The sequence below is a fragment of the Saimiri boliviensis genome, chromosome 1, assembly GCF_048565385.1.
Source record: "Saimiri boliviensis isolate mSaiBol1 chromosome 1, mSaiBol1.pri, whole genome shotgun sequence".
In the NCBI taxonomy this organism is placed as follows: Eukaryota; Metazoa; Chordata; class Mammalia; order Primates; family Cebidae; genus Saimiri; species Saimiri boliviensis.
In genome coordinates, this window is record NC_133449.1 from 251,858,331 (window position 1) to 251,880,737 (window position 22,407).

The 22,407-nt window shown below is 39.3% G+C and overlaps 1 protein-coding gene across 3 annotated transcripts in view; it reads left to right on the forward strand.

Annotated features, from left to right (window-relative positions):
• Window positions 1–22,407, forward strand: part of SLC38A9 (solute carrier family 38 member 9) — a 92,259-nt gene that overhangs the window by 55,826 nt on the left and 14,026 nt on the right. For all 3 annotated transcript variants that reach the window (XM_074385844.1, XM_039470868.2, XM_074385851.1), the window contains 3 exons: window positions 1,650–1,757; window positions 11,356–11,462; window positions 20,494–20,607. In XM_074385844.1, the coding sequence (XP_074241945.1) occupies window positions 1,650–1,757; window positions 11,356–11,462; window positions 20,494–20,607 (329 nt within the window). The remainder of the gene's footprint in view (window positions 1–1,649; window positions 1,758–11,355; window positions 11,463–20,493; window positions 20,608–22,407) is intronic.

Genomic DNA, 22,407 nt, shown 5'->3' on the forward strand with positions numbered 1-22,407 from the left:
AGTAGTGCTACTACTTGCTAAATCAAAACCTCATCTAGATAGTAGATCAGGATAGTTCATGTATTATTTGGCTTCTCCTCTTTCTCAAATAAGCTTTTGATTCACATTCACTGCTTTTCTTACTTTACATTCTTACCATCTCACATTAAATATTGTGACAGACTGTCTCTAACACTTCCAGTTCAATGAATAAAAGTTAGTTTCATGTTGTTTTTTCTATCCTACGTAACCCTGCAATTTTATAATGGACTTTCTCCTTGTATCTTCTGCTTAAACTCAACTCATAAGTAAATCAAGCAGTTTTGCATTCAGCAATGTATGAGCTACCTTCATCTGTTCTTCTTTTCTTCTTTTTTTTTTTCCTTTGAGATGGAGTCTCGTTCTGTTGCCTAGGCTAGGGTGCAGTGGTGTAATCTTGGCTCACTGCAACCTCTGCCTCCTGAGTTCAAGTGATTCTCCTGTCTCAGCCTCCAGAGTAGGTGGGATTACAGGCACATTCCACCGTGCCTGGCCAATTTTTGTATTTTTAGTAGAGATGAGCTTTCTCCATGTTGGCCAGGCTGGTCTCAAACTCCTGACCTCAAGTTTTTTTTTTTTTTTTTTTTTTTTTTTTTTTTTTTTTCAGGTGTGCTTTTTTATTTATTGGTTTTGAGTCAGGGTCTGGCTGGGCGGCCTGGGCTGGAGCACAGCGGAGTGATCACAGCTCACTGCAGCCTCCACCTTCAGGGCTCAAGCCATCCTCCTGCCTCAGCTTCTGGGGTAGCTGGGATGACAGGTGTGCTCCACCCCCTAGGCAAATTTTAGAACGTGTCGTGGACAGGGTCTTGCTGTGTCACCCAGGCTGGTCTCCAGCTCCTGGGCTCAAGCGATCCTCCCGCCTCGGCCTCCCGAAGCACAGGGATTACCGGCGTGAGCCGCTGTGCCCGGCCTGGGTTAGCTTAAAGAACACATCTTTCTTGTGCTGACTGCCGTGTCCCGAGTGACGGGTGCACGGTGACCCTGGGAGACGGCTGGGCGTTGGGCCTCAGGACTGGTGTGAAGTGCCGCCTGGAGGTGGGGTGTCCTGGTGACCCGGGAGCGATCTGGGAGCCTGGGCTGGGGGCGGGGAGGGTGCCTGCCACAGCTCCTACCCTGGCCTGGGGGGCGGCCCTGGCCCCGGCTGTCCCGTCCCGTGGCTCCGGCCTCTCCTGCTGCCCTACGACCAGGGTGGACAAAGCAGATGCTGGCCGTGCTCCCGTGGGACTGGGGGACACGCACCGGGCCTGGTCGGTGGGGACGTGAGGAGATCGCGGCATATGGAGGTGGGGTTTATTGGAATGTTGGAGAAGAGCTGCCAGGAAGTGTTTTTCTGGGTCAGTAAATAACAACTGCCTCGGCCTCCCAGAGTGCTGAGATTACAGGTGTGAGCCACTGCACCCAGCCCATCTGTTCTTCTTAGGCATACTACATAGGGGTTTTGTTGTTGTTTTGTCTGGTAACTCCTGTAGCTTGTTTCTAGTCTTTAGATCCCAGCTGGGTGTTAGTGGAGATAATCAATGCAGATAGCAATTTCCCACACTTTGCCGAGACTATTGACACAATGCCTGATTCTAAAATAATCTGTAAAACACACAAAGATAATAAATGGTTTCTGAATTTTTTCCTCACAGGCACAGTATCTGTTCTTTATTTGATTTTCCTTGTCACCTTTAAGGCTGTTCGCTTGGGATTTCATTTGGAATTTCATTGGTTTATACCAACAGAATTTTTTGTACCAGGTAAGCTGTTTTGGCAAAATAATAAATTATAATACTGTGATCTTAAGTTAACCATTGTTATTTGCTATTTTAAAACAAGTAATGATGTTTTTATGCTGAGCAGTTTTATAAGTGCTATTAAGTTAAAAACAGGACTATAATTGATATTATTTTGAGTTTCTTGCAGTTAGTGGTAAACAGGGCCCTTTGTCATTTTTACTTGAAAACTGAAGTTTATATAAGTTATAGTGCACTGATACTTGAATTTTCTGTTTTTCATCTAGCCTTTCTGATGGATATATAGTGTAGTATTACATTGTGGTTTTATGTTTGTTTTTTTTCTTTTGACACCCTAAAGGATCTTGTGTATTCCAGAGGTTTTATGTTTTTTAATTACAAATTTTAATTGACATAATAGTTGTACATATTTTGGGGGGTACACGTGATATTTTAATACCTCTATGCAGTGTATAGTGTTCAAATCAGGGTAATTGGGATATTCATCACCTCTTTTTGTTGGGAACATACAATGTGGTTTTAATCTGCATTTCTGTAATGGTCAATGGAGTTAGCAACTTTTTTTTTTTTTAATTGCATTTTAGATTTTGGGATGCATGTGAGGAACATGCAGGATTGTTGCATAGGTACACACGGCAGTGTGATTCGCTGCCTTCCTCCCTATCACCTATATCGGGCATTTCTCCCCGTGCTATCGAGTTAGCAACTTTTCATGTGTTCGCTGGCCATTTGGATTTCATCTTTTGTGAAGTGATTCTTCTATTTTTCTATTTAACTGTCTGGTTTTTTTCTTATTGATTTATAGGAGTTCTTTATACTTTCCAGATAAGAATCCTTTCTCAGATATATGTAATGCAATTATCTTCTTCCTGCTTACATTCTTTCTTGATATGCCTTTTCAAAGGAATAAAGTAAGCAGTTTGAAAATGATCAGAAGTTTGGAGCTTCTTTCAAACCATTTTGTGAAGAATCTATAGTTTAATACATTATGCAACAATCATGGTGTTAATGTGTGTGGTCTTTTAACAAGTGTATTTTCCACTCAAAAACTTGTATATGCATGTTTATAGCAGCAGCATTCATAATAGCCTGAAAGTGGAAACAGCCCAGTGTCTATCACTAATGAATGGATAAATAAAATGTGGTATATCTTTCTTTTTTTTGAGACAGAGTCTCACTTTGTCACCCAGGCTGGAGTGCAGTGGCACAATCTCGACTCACTGCCACCTCTACCTTACAGGTTCAAGTGATTCTCCTGCCTCAGCCTTCCAAGTAGCTGGGATTACAGGTGTGCACCACCATGCCTGGCTAATTTTATATTTTTAGTAGGTTTCACCATGTTGGCCAGGCTGGTCTCAAACTCCTGACCTCAGGTGATCTGTCTGCCTCAGCTTCCTCTAAAGTGCTAGGATTACGGGTATGAGCCACCGTGCCTGGCCAAAATGTGGTATATTTGTACAATGGGATATTAATCAACAAGAAAAAAGGAATGAAGTGTTGTGGTTATGGTCGTACAACTCTGTGAATATACTATTCAATTAAAAACTATTTAGTTATATACTTTAAGAGGGTGAAATGAATTATATTTCAATAGTGCTGTTAAAAAGAATCTCAGGTTTTCAAGAAATTTTCTCAAAAAGATAGCTTTTGTTAGTTAGTGGGGAAAAAGCTGTTTACCCACTGTAATGTAACAAGTTAGAAACCTAACAGTGGTCTTACTTGCTTAATTAGAAAAGATAGAAAAGGATTAGCTAACAAATTGCTTTGCATGGTATCTTAACTAAGTAATAGAAATCTGAGAGACAGGAAATTCAGCTAAATTGAAAAGAGCATACTGAAAACTAATAGATCTTATTTTATTTTGATTTATTTATTTTATTTTAGAGCTAGTGCTTGATTCTTGTTTTCTCTTTGTTTCCTGAAATAATATAGCAGAGTCAGTGGACTTTTTATACATTTCTACTTTTTACACTAAGGAATCCCCTGAAATGGGTTTGCCTAGACCAGCAGTATTTTCAAGTAAATCATGGTTTTATTCTACATAAAATCAATTTTTCCTTCTATTAGCAGTCCTCAAAACAGAAATTGGCAGTGCTTTTGCAATGTTATTTTATTCTCACTTATGTGTTTATTGCGGAACATTTAGCGATTATAGGTAAGCGGTTAATTTAAAATAAATTACATAACCTGACATAACCACTATTTATATTTTTATGGATACCCCTCCAGTCTTTTTTCTTTGCATATACACATCTATATACACACACACATATTTGAAAAATAAAAGTAGGCCGGGGACAGTGGCTCATGCTTGTAATCCTGGCACTTTGGAAGGCTGTGGTGAGAGGATTACTTGAGCCCAGGAAATCAAGACCAGCCTGGACAACATGGCAAGACCCTGTCTCTCCAAAAATGTTTTTTTTAAGCTTGGCTGTGTGTGGTGGCATGCACCTGTAATCCTAGCTACCAGGGAAGCTGAGGTAGAAATATCACTGGAGTCCAGAAAGTCGGGGCTGTAGTCAGCCATGTTTGTGCCACTGCATTCCAGCCTGGGTGACAGAGTGAGACCCTGTCTCAAAAAAAATAAAACAATAAAACTAAAAGTAAAATCACAGTATGTATGCTATTTCAATCATAGGGGAAAAAAAAGAAACTGCCTCTACAACATAATTTTTAGTTACCGTATACCACTGTACAACTTTATTTCAATTTAATGAATTCCCTGTAGGTGGACATTTATTTCTAATATTTTAAAATAATGCTTTTTAGATTTGTCAGTGAAGAGTGACACTGGCATATTTCCCTTTCGTATTTCCTTTTTTAGAGGTACTTTTCTGGCAAATTCAAGTATTAAAAAAATGAAGGACTTTAAAGACAGACAGACCCTAAATTTGAATCCTGCCCTTCCCCATACCAGTTGTATGACCTCAAATAGGAGTAATTGATATAAAGTGCCTGCACAGAGTATACTTTTTTTTTTTGGTTCATGGTGGAGTCTTGCTCTGTTGCCCAGGCTGGAGTGCAGTGTGCAGTCTTGGCTCATTACAACCTCTGCCTCCCAGGTTCGAGTGATTCTCCTGCCTCAGCCTCCCAAGTAGCTGGGATTTCAGGTACTTGACACCACACTCAGCTAATTTTTGTGTTTTTAGTAGAGGCAAGGTTTTGCCATGTTGGCCAGGCTGGTGGTCTCAAACTCCTGACCTCAGGTGATCTGCCCACCTTAGCCTCCCAAAGTGCTATGATATAGGCATAAGCCACTGAACCCAGCCAGAGTATACTTTTTCCCCCTTTTGAGTGCTTTGCCCAAGTATAATGGTAGCCTTGAGGAACTTTGTAAAGACATTTTGGGAATGCTGGAAAGATGGCCGCCTAAGAACAGCTCAGGACTTCAGCTCCCAGTGAAAGTGCAGAGGGTGAGTGGACGCCGCATTTCCAGACGAACTCTTATTGCCCACAGACCAGGAGATACCCAGGCAGAGGGGTCGCCAGCATCGCATTCCCAGCCGGTGCCGCTGTTTTGGCCCCCGCGGGGCTGATTCCGCCCGCGCGGCTGCTGTGACCCCTCCCTGTTGCTGCGGTTCTCCATACAAAAGCCACTGGTCTGGGAGCCCTCTTAGCTGGTGAGCAGAGCCCTGAGACAGCAGATTTGCCCATTCATCTGAAATAGCGAGTCAGGCCAGGAGATTCCTAGGCACAAAATCCGCCAGGAGCCGGCGCCGCAGTTCGAGCCGACTCCGTGAGTCGCAGCACGGAAGATCCCGGCACCTTTTCAACAAGCGACCGGAACGCGGGGTCCTTCAACTTAAAAGAAAAGACTCTTTGAGTCAGGGAGCCAGGTGATCAGGCTCGGTTGGTCCCACCCCTCCACCCCCAACAACAACGAAAACAAAAACAGTAATTGGAAACCCTCTGGGTTGAGCCCTTCAAACCAAGCACAGCTGAACCAGGACGGTCCGGCTCCGTGGGGGAGGGGTTTCCGCCATTACTGAGACTCTCCACCGCTGCGGAGGCAGGCTGCCGTTGCCGAGGCAACCTGCCACAACAGAGAGAGTCCGCCATAACAGAGGTGGGGCCACCATTGCCGAGACAGTTCTAACTACCCCCATATAAAAAGGACTACAGGGAAGAGCTCAGGGCAGCTGGGCGGAGCCCACAGCAGCTCAGCAAAGCCCCTGTGGGCAGGCAGTGTCTAGGCATGCTGCTAGCTGGGCGGGTGAGACCTGAAAGAAAAATCAAAAAAGGCAGTAGTGCAACGGAAACTCATAAAGCTCCAACTCCCTGGGACAGAGACAGACAACAGGTGGATAAACCCACAAAAATGGGAAGAAAGCAGCGCAAAAAGGATGAAAACTCCTGAAACCAGAACACCTCTCCTCCTAAAAGGGATCACAACTCCTCACCAGCAAGGGAACCAGACCGGATGGAGAAGGAGGGTGATGAAATGACAGAATCAGACTTCAGAAGGTGGGTAGTAAGAAACTACAATGAGCTAAAAGAACATGTTCTAACCGAACGCAAAGAAAATAGGAACCTTGAAAAAAGATTGGACGAACTGCTGACGAGAATGGACAGCATAGAGAGGAGTATAAGTGAATTGATGGAGCTGAAAAACGCAACACGAGAACTTCGTGAAGCATGCACAAGCTTCAACAGCCGAATTGACCAAGCAGAAGAAAGGATATCAGAGGTCGAAGATCAACTCAATGAAATAAAAAGAGAAGGCAAGAACAGAGAAAAAAGCGCAAAAAGGAATGAACAAAATCTTCAAGAAATGTGGGACTATGTGAAAAGACCTAATCTACGTCTGATAGGTGTACCTGAATGTGATGAAGAGAATGAATCCAAGCTGGAAAATACTCTTCAGGATATTATCCAGGAAAACTTCCCCAACCTAGCAAGGCAGACCAATATTCAAATCCAGGAAATACAGGGAACACCACAAAGATATTCCTCAAGAAGAGCAACCCCAAGGCACATAATCGTCAGATTCACCAGGGTTGAAATGAAAGAGAAAATGCTAAGGGCAGCCAGAGAGAAAGGTCGGGTTACCCACAAAGGGAAGCCCATTAGACTCACAGAAGATCTCTCAGCAGAAACCCTACAAGCCAGAAGAGATTGGGGGCAAATATTCAACATCCTTAAAGAAAAGAACTTTCAACCCAGAATCTCCTATCCAGCCAAACTAAGCTTCATAAGTGAAGGAAAAATAAAATCCTTTGTGAACAAGCAAGCACTCAGAGATTTCATCACCACCAAACCGGCTCTACAAGAACTCCTGAAAGAGGCTCTACACATATAAAGGAACATCCAGTACCAGCCACTCCAAAAACACACCAAATGGTAAAAGAGCATCAACACAATCAAGAATCTACATCAACTAACCAACAAAACAGCCAGGTAGCATCAAAATGACAGCATCAAATTCACACATAACAATACTATCCCTAAATGACAATGGACTAAATGCCCCAATCAAAAGACACAGACTGGTAAATTGGATAAAAAGCCAAAACCCATCAGTGTGCTGTATCCAGGAAACCCATCTTACATGCAAGGATACACAAAGGCTCAAAGTAAAGGGATGGAGGAAGATCTACCAAGCAAATGGAGAGCAAAAAAAGGCAGGAGTTGCAATTCTCATCTCTGACAAAATAGACTTTAAAGCAACAAAGATCAAAGGAGACAAAGAAGGACATTACATAATGGTAAAAGGATCACTGCAACAAGAAGAGCTAACGATCCTAAATATATACGCACCCAATACAGGAGCACCCAGATACATAAGGCAAGTTCTTAATGACTTACAAAGAGACTTAGACTCCCACACAATAATAGTGGGAGACTTTAACACCCCATTGTCAATATTAGACAGATCAACCAGACAGAAAATCAACAAGGATATCCAGGACCTGAATACAGACCTGGAACAAGCAAACCTAATAGACATTTACAGAACTCTCCACCCCAAATCCACAGAATACACATTCTTCTCAGCACCACATCACACCTACTCTAAAATTGACCACATAATTGGCAATAAATCACTCCTCAGCAAATGCAAAAGAACAGAAATCATAACAAACAGTCTCTCAGACCACAGTGCAATTGGGTTAGAACTCAGAATGCAGAAACTAACTCAGAACCGCACAGCTTCATGGAAACTGAACAACTTGCTCTTGAATGTTGACTGGATAAACAATGAAATGAAGGCAGAAATAAAGATGTTCTTCGAAACCAATGAGAATGAAGACACAACATACCAGAATCTCTGGGACACATTTAAAGCAGTCTCTAGAGGAAAATATATAGCAATGAGTGCCCACATGAGAAGAAAGGAGAGATCTAAAATTGACACCCTATCATCAAAATTGAAAGAGCTAGAGGAGCAAGATCAAAAAAACTCAAAACCTAGCAGAAGTCAGGAAATAACTAAGATCAGAGCAGAACTGAAGGAAATAGAGACACAAAAAACTCTTCAAAAAATCAATAAATCCAGGAGCTGGTTTTTTGAAAAGATCAACAAAATAGACAGACCACTAGCCAGATTAATAAAAAAGAAAAGAGAGAATAACCAAATTGATGCAATAAAAAACGATAAAGGGGATATCACCACAGATTCCACAGAAATCCAAACCATCATCAGAGATTATTACAAACAACTCTATGCACATAAACTAGTAAACCTGGAAGAAATGGATAAATTCCTGGACACCTGCATCCTCCCAAGCCTAAACCTGGAAGAAGCCGAAACCCTGAATAGACCAATAACATGGTCTGAAGTCGAGGCAGCAATAAAGAGCCTACCACCCAAAAAAAGCCCAGGTCCAGACGGGTTCACAGCTGAATTCTACCAGACATACAAAGAGGAGCTGATACCATTCCTTCTGAAACTATTCCAGACAATCCAAAAAGAGGGAATCCTTCCCAAATCATTTTACGAGACAAACATCATCCTGATACCAAAACCCGGCAGAGACTCAACAAGAAAAGAAAATTTCAGGCCAATATCCATGATGAACATAGATGCAAAAATCTTGAATAAAATACTGGCAAACCGATTGCAACAGCATATCAAAAAGCTCATCCACCATGATTAAGTAGGATTCATCCCGGGGATGCAAGGCTGGTTCAACATACGCAAGTCCATAAACGTAATTCACCACATAAACAGAACCAAAGACAAAAACCACATGATTATCTCAATTGATGCAGAGAAGGCTTTCGAGAAAATTCAACAACCCTTTATGCTAAAAACCCTCAATAAACTAGGTATTGACGGAACGTATCTCAAAACAATAAAAGCTATTTACGACAAACCAACAGCCAATATCAAACTGAATGGGCAAAAACTGGAAGCATTCCCTTTGAAATCTGGCACTAGACAAGGATGCCCCCTCTCACCATTCCTATTCAATATAGTACTGGAAGTTCTAGCCAGAGCAATCAGGCAAGAAAAAGAAATAAAGGGTATCCAAATTGGAAAGGAGGAAATCAAATTGTCTCTATTTGCAGATGACATGATTGTATATCTGGAAGACCCCATCATCTCAGCCCAAAGTCTCCTGAAACTGATAAACAACTTCAGCAAAGTCTCAGGATACAAAATCAACGTGCAAAAATCACAAGCATTCCTATACACCAGTAATAGACTTCAAGAGAGCCAAATCAAGATCGAACTGCCATTCACAATTGCTACAAAGAGAATAAAGTACCTAGGAATACAACTAACAAGGAACGTAAAGGACCTCTTCAAGGAGAACTACAAGCCATTGCTCAACGAAATAAGAGAGGATACAAACAGATGGAGAAACATTCCATGTTCATGGTTAGGAAGAATCAACATCGTGAAAATGGCTATACTGCCCAAAGTAATTTACAGATTCAACGCTATTCCCATCAAGCTACCAATGACCTTCTTCACAGAACTGGAAAAAAACACCTTAAACTTCATACGGAACCAAAAGAGAGCCCACATAGCCAAGTCAATTCTAAGCAAAAAGAACAAAGCAGGAGGCATCACACTACCGGACTTTAAACTATACTACAAGGCTACAGTAATCAAAACAGCATGGTACTGGTACCAAAACAGAGATATAGACCAATGGAACAGAACAGAGGCCTCAGAGGAAATACAACATACCCACAACCATCTGATCTTCGACAAACCTGACAAAAACAAGCAATGGGGAAAGGATTCCCTGTTTAATAAATGGTGTTGGGAAAACTGGCTAGCCATGTGCAGAAAGCAGAAACAGGACCCCTTCCTGACACCTTACACCAAAATTAACTCCAGATGGATTAAAGACTTAAACATCAGACCTAATACCATAAAAACCTTAGAAGAAAATCTAGGCAAAACCATTCAGGACATAGGTGTAGGCAAGGACTTCATGACCAAAACGCCAAAAGCAATGGCAACGAAAGCCAGAATAGACAAATGGGACCTAATCAAACTCCACAGCTTCTGCACGTCAAAAGAAACAGTCAGTAGAGTGAATCGGCAACCAACAGAATGGGAAAAAATTTTTGCAGCCTACCCATCTGACGAGGGGCTGATATCCAGAATTTACAAAGAACTAAAGCAGATCTACAAGAAAAAAACAAACAAGCCCATTCAAAAATGGGCGAAGGATATGAACAGATACTTTACAAAAGAAGACATACAGGAGGCCAACAAACATATGAAAAAATGCTCATCATCACTGGTCATCAGAGAAATGCAAATCAAAACCACATTGAGATACCATCTCACACCAGTTAGAATGGCGATCATTAAAAAATCGGGAAACAACAGATGCTGAAGAGGATGTGGAGAAATAGGAACACTTTTACACTGTTGGTGGGAATGTAAATTAATTCAACCATTGTGGAAGACAGTGTGGCGATTCCTCAAGGACCTAAAAATAGAAATCCCATTTGACCCAGCAATCCCATTACTGGGTATATATCCAAAGGATTATAAATCATTCTACTACAAGGACACGTGCACACGAATGTTCATTGCAGCACTGTTTACAATAGCAAAGACCTGGAACCAACCCAAATGCCCAACAATGATATACTGGATAGGGAAAATGTGGTACATATACACCATGGAATATTACGCAGCCATCAAAAACGATGAGTTCACATCCTTTGTAGGGACATGGATGAACCTGGAAACCATCATTCTCAGCAAACTGATACAAGAGCAGAAAATCAAACACCGTATATTCTCACTCATAGGCGGGTGTTGAACAATGAGAACACATGGACACAGGGAGGGGAGCACTACACACTGGGGTCCGTTGGGGAGAAATGGGGGAGGGACGGGGGGGTGGGGAGGTGGGAAGAGATAGCATGGAGAGAAATGACAGATACAGGTGAGGGGACGGAAGGCAGCAAACCACACTGCCATGTGTGTACCTATGCAACAATCTTGCATGTTCATCACATGTACCCCAAAACCTAAAATGCAAAAAAAAAAAAAAAAAAAGACATTTTAATATTCCTATTCCCTGGACAAAACAGTGACAACTGATTTTTACTAATCAACTTTTGGTTACTAATATTCATTTTCTAATTGTCCGTTTTAATGTTTTTGTTTTCATTTTTCTCCTAGAGATAAGACTTCAGTTTCCACAGCTGACTGGAGTGCTTACCCTTGCTTTTTTTATTCATAATTGTATCATCACACTCTTGAAGAACAACAAGAAACAAGAAAACAATGTGAGTAATTATCTGAGGAATTTACTTTTGTATCTCCTGAGGATAAACTTTTTAAGTCAGTATTTGAGGCACTTTATATTTGGAGTACAATTAAGCAATTTTGTTACAAGATCTTAATTTTTTAAACTTAAACCATAGAGCAGTGGTCACCAATTTTTTTCTGTCAAGGTTCAGATGATAAATATTTCAGGCTTTGTAGGATATATGGTTTTATTTTTAATTTTTATTTTATTTCATTTTATTTTTTAGAGATGGGGTTTCACCATGTTGGCCAGGATGGTCTCGATCTCCTGACCTCATGATTCAGCCTCCCAAAGTGCTGGGATTACAGTCATGAACCACCACACCCAGCCAGCTATACCTACCCAACTCTGCTGTTATGTTATGAAAGCAGCCATAGATAATAAGTAAACACATGGGTGGTGGCATTGTTTCAATGAAACTGTTTACAAAAACAGACATCAGACAAGATTTGGCCCATGAGCCATAGTTTGCCAGTGAGCAACCACTGAAAAAATAGAGATAGAGCTAATAAGCCAATAATGGTGGTAAAATCTTTTTAAGATACCCTGGGTGTGGTGGCTCAGGCCTGTAATCCCAGCACTTTGGGAGGCCAAGGTAGGAAGATCACTTGAACCCAGGAGTTTGAGACCAGCCTGAACAACATGGTGAGACCCTGTCTCTGAAAAAAAAAAAAAATTAGCCAGGTCTGGTAGCACATGCCTGTAGTCCCAGCTACTTGGAAGGCTGAGGCAGCAGGATTACTTAAGCCCAGGAAGCCAAGGCTGCGGTGAACTGTGTTCCTGCCACTGCCCCTAGTCTGGTCAACAGAGCGAAACCCCATCTTAAAAAAAAAAAAAACAAGAAAACAAAAAAACGCAACTGATCCAAAAGAAGGCGTGGAAAAGGGACCAAAGAATAGACGTGACAAATAGAAAACAAATAGCAACATAGTAGATTTAAACCCAGTTGTACTGCTAATTACATTAAATATAAATGGTCCAGACACTGCAATTAAAAGAGGCTGGGTGTAATCCCAGCACTTTGGGAGGCTGAGGGGGCGTGGCGGGGAGGGCAGGACGGGACTCAGTTGAGGCCAGGTGTTTGAGACCAGCCTGACCATTATGGTGAAACCCCATCTCTACTAAAAATACAAAAATTAGCCAGGCATGGTGGCACACACCTATAATCCCAGCTACTCAGTGGGAGGCTGAGGTGGGAGAATCGCTTGAACCCAAGGGGTGGAGGTTCCAGTGAGCAGAGATTATGCCACTGCACTCCAGCCTAGGCAACAGAGCAAGATGCTGTCTCAAATAAATAAATAAATAAAAGAGATTTTCAGACTTGTTTAAAAAAACAAAGCCTAACTATATATTGTCAACGAGGAAGTTATGTTAAACATAAAAAAATGCCATGCAAGTATTAAACATAAGAAAGCTGGAGTGGCCATAATATCAGACAAAGTCAACTTTAGAACTAGGAGTATTGCCAAAGATAAAGAGGAGCCTTACATAATGATCTGTAGGGAATAATTCATCAAGAAGACATAATAATCCTAAATGTATATGCACCCAGTGACAGAGCTTCCAAATAAATTAACAATTGCCTAACTAAAAAGGGAAGTAGACAAATCCACAATTATAATTGGACATTTTATCACCTTCCTTCAAGAAATTGATAGAACAACTAGATGAAAATAAGTAAGGATACAGAAAGCATGAAAAACACAGTCAACCTACTTAATCTAATATATAGTTATAAAAGTCGTCTCTCAACTGCGGAATGCACATTCTTTTTCAATACATAAGAACATTTTCCAAGATAGACCATATGCTGTTTCATAAAACAATTCTCAATAAATGAAAGGATTTAAGTCATACAAAGTATGTTCTCTAACCATAATGGAGTGAAGATACAAATCAGTAACAGAAAGAAATTTGCGAAAGTCATAAATATGTGGAAATTGAACAGCATACTCTTAAATAACCAATGAGTCAAAGAAGAATAGCAAGAAAAATTAGAAAATACTTTGAGATTTTTTAATGCAGTGCTTACAGCGAAATGTATAGCTGTAAACGTCCACACTAAAAATGAAGATCTCAGAAACCTATCCTTCTACCTTAGATAACAGGAAAAGTAAAGCAAACTGAACCCAAAGCAAGCAGAAGTTAACCAGTTACTTGTCTGCAGATTTTGAGCTCAATTTAACAGCTTCTGACCTTGTAAACAAAAGTCATAATGAAGTTCTAATAGAGGTCTATACAGTTGTTACTGAAATGCAAAAGAAGGAAGGATTTGCTGTGCCTGGAGACTCTGAGAAGGCTTTGAGTAAGGGGTAGTGTTTGGCAGTCATTAAGAAGGCAAAAGCCTTTCTAAGTAGAGGGAGTAAGCTCTCTAGGGCAAAAATGTAAATTAAGCTCTTCGGTCTTCATCTTTAGTAACCATATATGCAGCATGTTACCTGTAAATGGAGTTGGACTTGAATAAATCTGGATTTTTCCTATTTCTTATCTTGGTGATCTTACCTCAAATTTCATTTTTGTCATATGTAAAAATGATAGCTACCTAAACAGGATTGTGATGTTAACATGATCTAACATACAATAGGGACTGGAAATTTTTAGTATTTTCACCCCTCTTACTCCTGTTATTTACAGCCGGTTCTTGTAAGCCCAGTTAGCCAAGTACCCTAGAAACTCATTTTATTAAGTAGAATTTTCACATATTGGATGATCCTATCCATAAGGCTGCATTTCTCCAACTTTACCACTGAAGTCTCCCTAATAACAGAACACCCTTGTATACCTGGGAATCTGGGGAAGACAAACACAATCTTACTGAAGTCTCATGTTTTATCTTAAACATTCACACATATTTTTATCATGCTCATAATTAGTTTGTCTTACTCGAAAACAGTCTGAAAATAATGAGTTAAGTTACAGGCAGTTCTCATGTTGCATGGTTCTTTCATGCACCAATTTCATTAATCTGGCTTAGTTAAATTACATCAGTTCCTCCTAACAACATTTGTTTCAAATCTCAGTTACCAGAAGATTTGAACTATTAGTACTTGTAAAGTAGTAGTTGCTAGCCCTCACTTCACAAAGCACTGCATAAATAACAAGTGCACATGATGATTAATAACCAATCACATAACTTCTTTCAAAGTCTGTTAGTGACTGGTCACTGTGTGTGTTTTTCACTGTATAGTCTGCAAAGCAGATAGTTAGTTGTATTACCTCCTTGTCTCCCAGTGATAAACTGACATATTTTGTAAAAATGGATACTTGAACAGGGAATTGTCAAACAAAGGTGCCACAGTGAAACAAAACAATAATGCTAGAAGTGAAATTTGAATTGAACTCTATAGAGTTATGAAAGAAATAGCCAGTTGTGAAAATTGTTGACACTGTTGTCATACCAGAGACTCTACATACGTAGCCAGAGAAACTTAAGGAAGGTGAGCTTATCAACATGCATTTGGAAAGTGGTTATGATTACAAGAATGAAGCTATCCCAGAGGAAATGACATGGTCGGAAAACTTCACATTAATCGAATTCTCAGTGATGTTTCATAACATTGAAAGCACAGAAGAGGAAATGTTAGAAGCCGGTGCAGTTAGGATAAAGGAGTACGACAGTTCACCAAGGCATGGAAAAGATGCCTGCTCCATATTGTTAAGTTATACAATGAGAAGAAGGAGGCAAACATAGTTCAGACCATTCTTGGTAAGTTTTTACCAAAAAAAAAAAAAATACTTTAATTCTCAATATTCCTGATATTGTAATGTGCTTTAAAAAATGTTTTACTTTTTAAAATTTCCCCATAGATTTGTAACTGACAGTGAGAATATTTAATGTTTCGACAATTATTAAAGATCATAGAACAATTATCATTTTCCCATTGATTGCTGTGATCACATTGCACTGTTTCAGGTTGCGTAGTAATTTTTATAGTCTCATACTACCCTGCAAAGTGAGGACTGTCTGTGCTTAACTTTTTGCTCCCCAATATTCTCAAATTGAATTGCTTTTTTGGAAAGTGACACCAGTTTATCTGGAGGTGTATATGTCCCATTGTAAGAAGCTCAGTGCTAGATTGAGATGGGTGTTCTTAATTTATGGTCTCCCAAGGACTGAAGGCATGTCTTTGCCTTGCTTAGTAGAACACTCAGTGGGCCTCGAAATCTGTATTTCATGTGTAAATACCATAAAATGAGTTATTTCCACTTAGTATTGGGACTAGGGCTTTGTAGAACTATTATATTGGGTTCAGCTAATACAATTTGATTCACCTTTTGTCACTTGTAGAAAATATTTTTAAAACAAAGGCTTAAAAGCAAAGGTTTAAATGGCTAGAAGTGATGGCTCAGGCCTGTAATCCCAGCACTTTTGGAGGCTGAGGTGGTTGGATCACCTGAGGTCAGGAGTTCCAGACCAGCCTGGCCAGCAGGACAAAACCCCATCTCTACTAAAAATAGAAAAATTAGCCAAGCATGGTGTTGGGCCTCTGCAATCTCAGCTACTCAGGAGGCTGAGACAGGAGAATCACTTGAACCTGGGAGGCAGAGGTTGCAATGAGCTGAGATCACACCACTGCCCTCGAGCCTGGGTGACAGAGCGAGACTCCATCTGAAAAAAAAAAAAAAGAAGAAGAAAAAAAGAAAAACCACAAAGGTTCAAATGGGTGATTTTTTTTTTCTGTCTTAATTGAAATTGGGGTATGAAGTGATGGTCTAGCTTTCAAAAATTTAGTTGTACTTTTCATATTAACTTCTTAAAATAATAATTACTAAGGGTAAAGCTAACATTTATGAAACACTATGCGCCAGCAACATTCTAAACCCTTCAACTACATGTAAATATATGCACTCTTCTTTTTTTTTTTTTTTTTTTTTTGAGACGGAGTTTCACTCTTGTTACCCAGGCTGGAGTGCAATGGCACGATCTCGGCTCACCGCAACCTCCGCCTCCTGGGTTCAGGCAATTCTCCTGCCTCAGCCTCCTGAGTAGCTGGGATTACAGGCACGTGCCACCATGCCCAGCTAATTTTTTTGTATTTTTAGTAGAGACGGGGTTTCACCATGTTGACCGGGATGGTCTCGATCTCTTGACCTCGTGAGCCACCCGCCTCGGCCTCCCAAAGTGCTGGGATTACAGGCTTGAGCCACCGCGCCCGGTCACTCTTCTTTTGATTATACTGAAATTGGCTTATATAGTAGCAAAAATCAAGCTAAATGGGTACAATATTCTGAGAAAAACTTTGTCATTTGATTTATTTAATGATTATACCTTTCACCAGGTTTCAGTAAGTACTTTGACTTACAGAAGTCCTGTTAATATCATTGCATAATATTATATTGAGATTAAAGTCAGAAAATGTAAAGCTTGCCAGGGACTGAATTCATAACGTGGATACTGGATCATTCCAAGCTCAGTAAACAAAGGTTTGAAAGTAGAAAAGAAAAATAGAAAAGATCTCCTCTTCTGTATAAACTATAGTTGGACTTGGAGCTAAAGATATTTGAAAAGAAAGAAACAAAATCCTAAATAGGTGTAGTGATCAAATTTTCCAGGTTTTCCAAGTTCAACTTCATTTCATACAGTTTTTTTTGCACTAAACCTAATTTGTTAGATGTATAAATGGGATATCATTTTTATTCTTTTGCCATATCTTACCAAAAAGGGGCGTTAGGGAGCAGAAGACCATCCAACTAGTTTCTTATCACCAAAATATGTCATCCCTATAAACCTACTGGTTGTTGTGTGGATTGACCTCTTGATACTTCCTCGTTGTATTTGAATCAGAACCTCTAAGTGCTTATTTTATTGAGTTTTGTTTTGTCTGTCTGTGTTTAGTTGTATTACCCTGCTTTGTTTTTTAAAACTATTTGGAATGCCTTATATCTTGATTTTTTTATTTACTTTTTCCTTCTTCATATGAATCTGTGGTTTACTTGGCTGTATACCAGGAGAAGTTATGTAAATGTTTGGGGTCAGTCTGTGTGGTCAGTTTCTGTCATTTTTGTTAGTAAATGCTCCACTGGTTAGTATTTTCACTATGAACGGTACGTGGAACAAATAATAAACCAAGTCTGACGAACAGAATGTGCTCCCAGACCCACTTTTGGGCCTGTTGTAGATCCAGTTTTCATTCTGACTTGGCATTCTACCTTTCTTTACTTTTCTACCGTCAACCCTGCCAGCCATTTCTTATTCACAAGGCAAAATCAGTTACCTTATTTAAAGTATAGGCTTCTTGACATAATTACCAGTTTATTTTACCACATGTGTCTCTTTTAAAATACATTTTTTACTTGAGCATTATTTTCTAAAGAATAGCTTTTTTTTTCTGTCCTGTGTCATTAAACGGGCTTTCAAGAGGCCATATCTTTAGACCTAATACAGTAATAGCTTGCATTTGAGCCAGAGAATAGCAAAGCCAGAGAATAGTATACACAAAGTATATGTGTATACTATTCATAAGGGGTGTGTTTCCCAGCATCATGCTAAACCTCAGCTGCTTTTATAATAAAAGCATCATTTCTGTTCATTATTTAGACGAAAATAGACATGGAACTCCTGAGCCACTTTTACTGAATGTATGTTGGAGTAACATGAAATAGAACTTTTCCGATTTTAGTATCTCAAAATGGAAGGATCTCTGTAAGTGTTTTGTTGTATCGTTTGTTACTCATAACTTGTTACCTCTTTTACTGTTATTATTATTTATTAACTACGACACAACTGCATTGGGGACTGATCAGCTCTCCATCATAGTAGCAAAAGACCTGCAATTTGGAACTAGAAAGATCTTGATTTGAATACTGGTTTCAGATACTCACTTTGCAGCCACAAACGAGTTTTGTAACCTTGCTGGACTTAGTGTACATCTGTAAAATGAAGAAAATGACAGTATCTATGTTATAAGGTTGCAATGTGGATTAAATGAAATGACATTTGTAATGGGCTTAGCAACAGAGCCTGGCACCTACAAGCACTTAATAAAGCTAATGTGGCTATTATTCTTTTATCTACATTTACCAAGTTCCTCCTATGTACCTGGTGTGGTCCTGGATATTGAGGATAATAAAGAAGAAAAAGACATGGTCCCTGTCCCCAGAATCCCTGAGTCTTGTGGTACAGACACATTTAGAGAAAAATTTAAAAGCCAACATGATACGAAACTATTAACCTTGGCTATTTTAGGAATGTCAAGGGACATTTTATTTCCACTTGAAATTCTTTATATCATGCATGTGGATTACTTTTATAATAAAAGTTAATGACTATCAGTACAGTGGAATAGTTGCTGTATTTGAGATATGTATATAGTGCAATGAGAACAGAGAAGAAGAAGGGAAAACTCTTATGGGAAGCCCTGCACCATAGCCTTTGCATCTTCATCAGATTTCCCCCAAAGTATGCTTCTTTGCAAGAAGTTAGACCAAGATAATGTGGTGATCAGGTAGTAGATAAACTGAAAACTGTCTGTGGAATGGTGGCTATCCCGCACACAGCTGTCTCAGGCACAGCTGCTATGCCTCCCAAGATTTTTTTACAAGGCTACCTCTGTTCTTGAGTGGCATTGAGTAGGTTGAGTGTAGAATGACGTTCAGACAACATAATGGGAAACTACTGCTCTTTGATGAAAAAGTTTATTTGGCTTGGTTCATTGCTGTTCATCCCACACAAGATCCTGAGGCAACCCTAGGGGTGACTGAAGTCTGGCTTCCCGTCAGACCTACAGCTTCATGAACTAAAGAGGAATGATTTTGAAAACCCCCCTGGAGGTTTGGTCATCCTCTTCCTCATTCCTAAACCATTAGAAGCATTTTGAGAGGGCTGGAACCAATCTGCATAAGGCTTTAGCTCCATGGGCTTATCCACCATCTAATTTGGGATTTTAAATCCCTGATTTACTTTCAAGCTGATTGTCAATTTAGACCTGACCTTAAGATTTCTCAAAACTTGTCACTTACTTTTTAACTGCATTTATCAACATTCAAATTTATAAAACTCTACTACTTTAGCCCATTTAAGGAAGAAAGTAATCCAAAAAGTCAGAAATGTTTTCTAATACCAAATGTCCAGTTTTCTTATTGTGCTATCAAATGTTTTTAAGTTTATTTTTTTTAATTTGTTTCCTTAGCTTTCAAAGTTATTTTTGTTTAAAGTGAAAAATAAATAGGCTTGTTGCCATAATTTAGTTGTGATGAATTGTTTGGCTAATACTTTAGTGATGATGAAGACCAGATTTTTGAGCTGGGGAGTCTGTTCTGTTTGGATTGGACAGCTGGCTACATTAAATATCTTGGAGCTTTTTACTTTGCATGGAGATGGGAGGTTGGGAGGGTGGGAACTGCAGTAGAAGAAAGCAGTCCACTTTATTTAATGTTCTGTATTTGTTTGCTGATTCCAGTAACATTGTGCAGCTGTTCGGACAGCTGCCTTTTGATTTCCTTTTGTTTACTGTTTAGGTTTATTAAGCTTGTCTTTAATACTGCTTGTTGTCTGTTCTTTAACTAGCTTTATTTATTAAATATATTATAATATGTTCTTTGCTGTGGACTAGGCATGTTTTAATTATGTAAGTTAATTTACCAAAGGAAGAATTTTAAAATGTTGCAGACCATACTGAAGTGGCTCATGCTTACTTTCTTGTTGTTCCTCAGCTTTATTATTGTAGTTAAATATTTTATAATTTGGTAACTAAATCACCTTTTGAAATTAATTCAGAATTTCAGTCATGTTAAACCACTGTTTATGTTAACTTCTAAGTCTGCCAACAGGTAGCTTAGTCTACATACTTCAGACTACTTTTAAAAAAAAAAATTGGCAGACTAATTGTAAAGTATGTGGATTTTTTTTTAACTACTTTCTGTGAATAGATTGAATATCTAGGAATGTATACACACATACATAAGGTAAAAAGACAATTTTTGTATTTATTTGTTAATCTTCTTAGCCTCTTCAGGTAGACTTACTGCAAGGTCTTCAATATTATGGGACTTTTGCTCTGTATTTACAGGTGAGGGACCTGTGCATTGCTTACATGCTGGTGACGTTAACTTATCTCTATATTGGAGTCCTGGTTTTTGCTTCATTTCCTTCACCTCCATTATCCAAAGATTGTATTGAGCAGGTAAGGCCCTGTGTACTCTCTCTATGTAATTGTATATACCTTCATGTATTTATAGTAGGCAGGGTGATACAGTGGCAAGATACAACATCAGATAGACCTGGGGTTTTAATACCGTCTCTGCTATGTACTCCAAGTATGCAAACTTAGGCACCTTCCCTTTTCTTTCTAAGCTTTCTTTTTCTTTTCCATTAAATAGTATAATAAGTACCCCATTCGATTTTTAGTTGGACTCTGAGATAATGTACTGCATGCCAGGCATCTTGTGGTACTCAAATAAATGACTTCTATTATGTACATATATTTCTCTTTTTGTGGGGAACTATTAAAGGTAGTTCTCATGTAGTTATAAAACCTCCACAGAGAACACATTGCACTCCCTATTTTCCAAAACCAACATCGGAAATGCCCTCGGATAAACTAGAGCAGGCATCCCCAAACTACAGCCCACCCACAGGCTGCATGCGGCCCCCTGAGGCCATTTATCCAGCCCCCCGCTGCACTTCAGGAAGGGGCCCCTCTTTCACTGGTGGTCAGTGAGAGGAGCACAGTACGTGGCGGTCCTCCAACGGTCTGAGGGACAGTGAACTGGCCCCCTGTGTAAAAAGTTTGGGGACGCCTGAACTAGAGTCTTAGTTTATCAGACCCTAAGGATTAATCAGACTCTCATTCTTATACTGAGTGACAGGCAACAAAACAAAAAAAGAGTATTTGGCTGTTAAAAAAAGAGAGAGAGATGTTCTATGAATTACCGGAGGGTTAAAAAGAAAAAAGAAGAGAGAGACAGAGTAAAAGAAAAAAATCTTCTAGTAAAAGATTGCCATAACTAATATTTTCTTCGATTTAACCCATCAAAAACTTAGCAGTAGTATAGTCTTTAGTTATATGTGACTGAAGAATTTCTCATAAAAAAACAACATTTCACAAGTGACTTTCTGGTCAGTAGAAATTCCTCTAATAGAGTGCAATGGAACATACAATGTGATTTATTACAGCTGAATTATAATGGTTATTTCAGCAGAACCATGTTAATAGTGTTCTCATCTTTAAAGGAGAAATAAGTTTGAATTACTACTATTACGGCAGCTTGGAAATGTTCTTATTCCCTTGATTTCCTTGACTCCAGAAGTTCTATGGCAACTAAATGTTTGCTGAAAATTTCCCCGATATGAACAAATTCATACAAAGCCTACTCCCTTGGGAATAGGAATATTTGTGGTATTTTTATTTGAAAGGAAAAATTAAAATTCTGAGTAATTAACTTTAAGATACCAAATGATTAATAAATTTAAGATTAATAAACCAAAATGGAGAAAAGGGTCATGAAAGGAAGTAGAGATAAATCCTTTTCAATTTAGTGATAGACTAAACAATGATGTGGTAGGTGATAGACGGACTCTCACCTTATTTTGTCATCTTTACTTCAAAGTGCTTGCAGTGCTTTAGAGGAGGAAAGCAAGAGAGCCAGAGAGGGTAAAATAACATTGAATTAAATTAGCTCTTTAAATCTTTCAAACAGACTTTGGTGTTCTGCTTGAACCACATAGAGCAGTGCTTTCTCCATTTGTGGTGATGGACAAAATTGTCTTTGTTGTTGCCTTAATGTCATATTGCAGACTGATACTTTTGTAAAATAGAATAAAATTGTGGCAATGTCGGGTTTCTGTAAAAGTTTCTAAACAATTTCAATTTTTATACTTACCTCATTGAAAAAATACTTAAGTAGTTGTCGATGGGCACTAGTCCACAAACCGCAATTGGAGTAGCACCTGTGCCTGTGTTCAAAATAAACAGAAGACATTC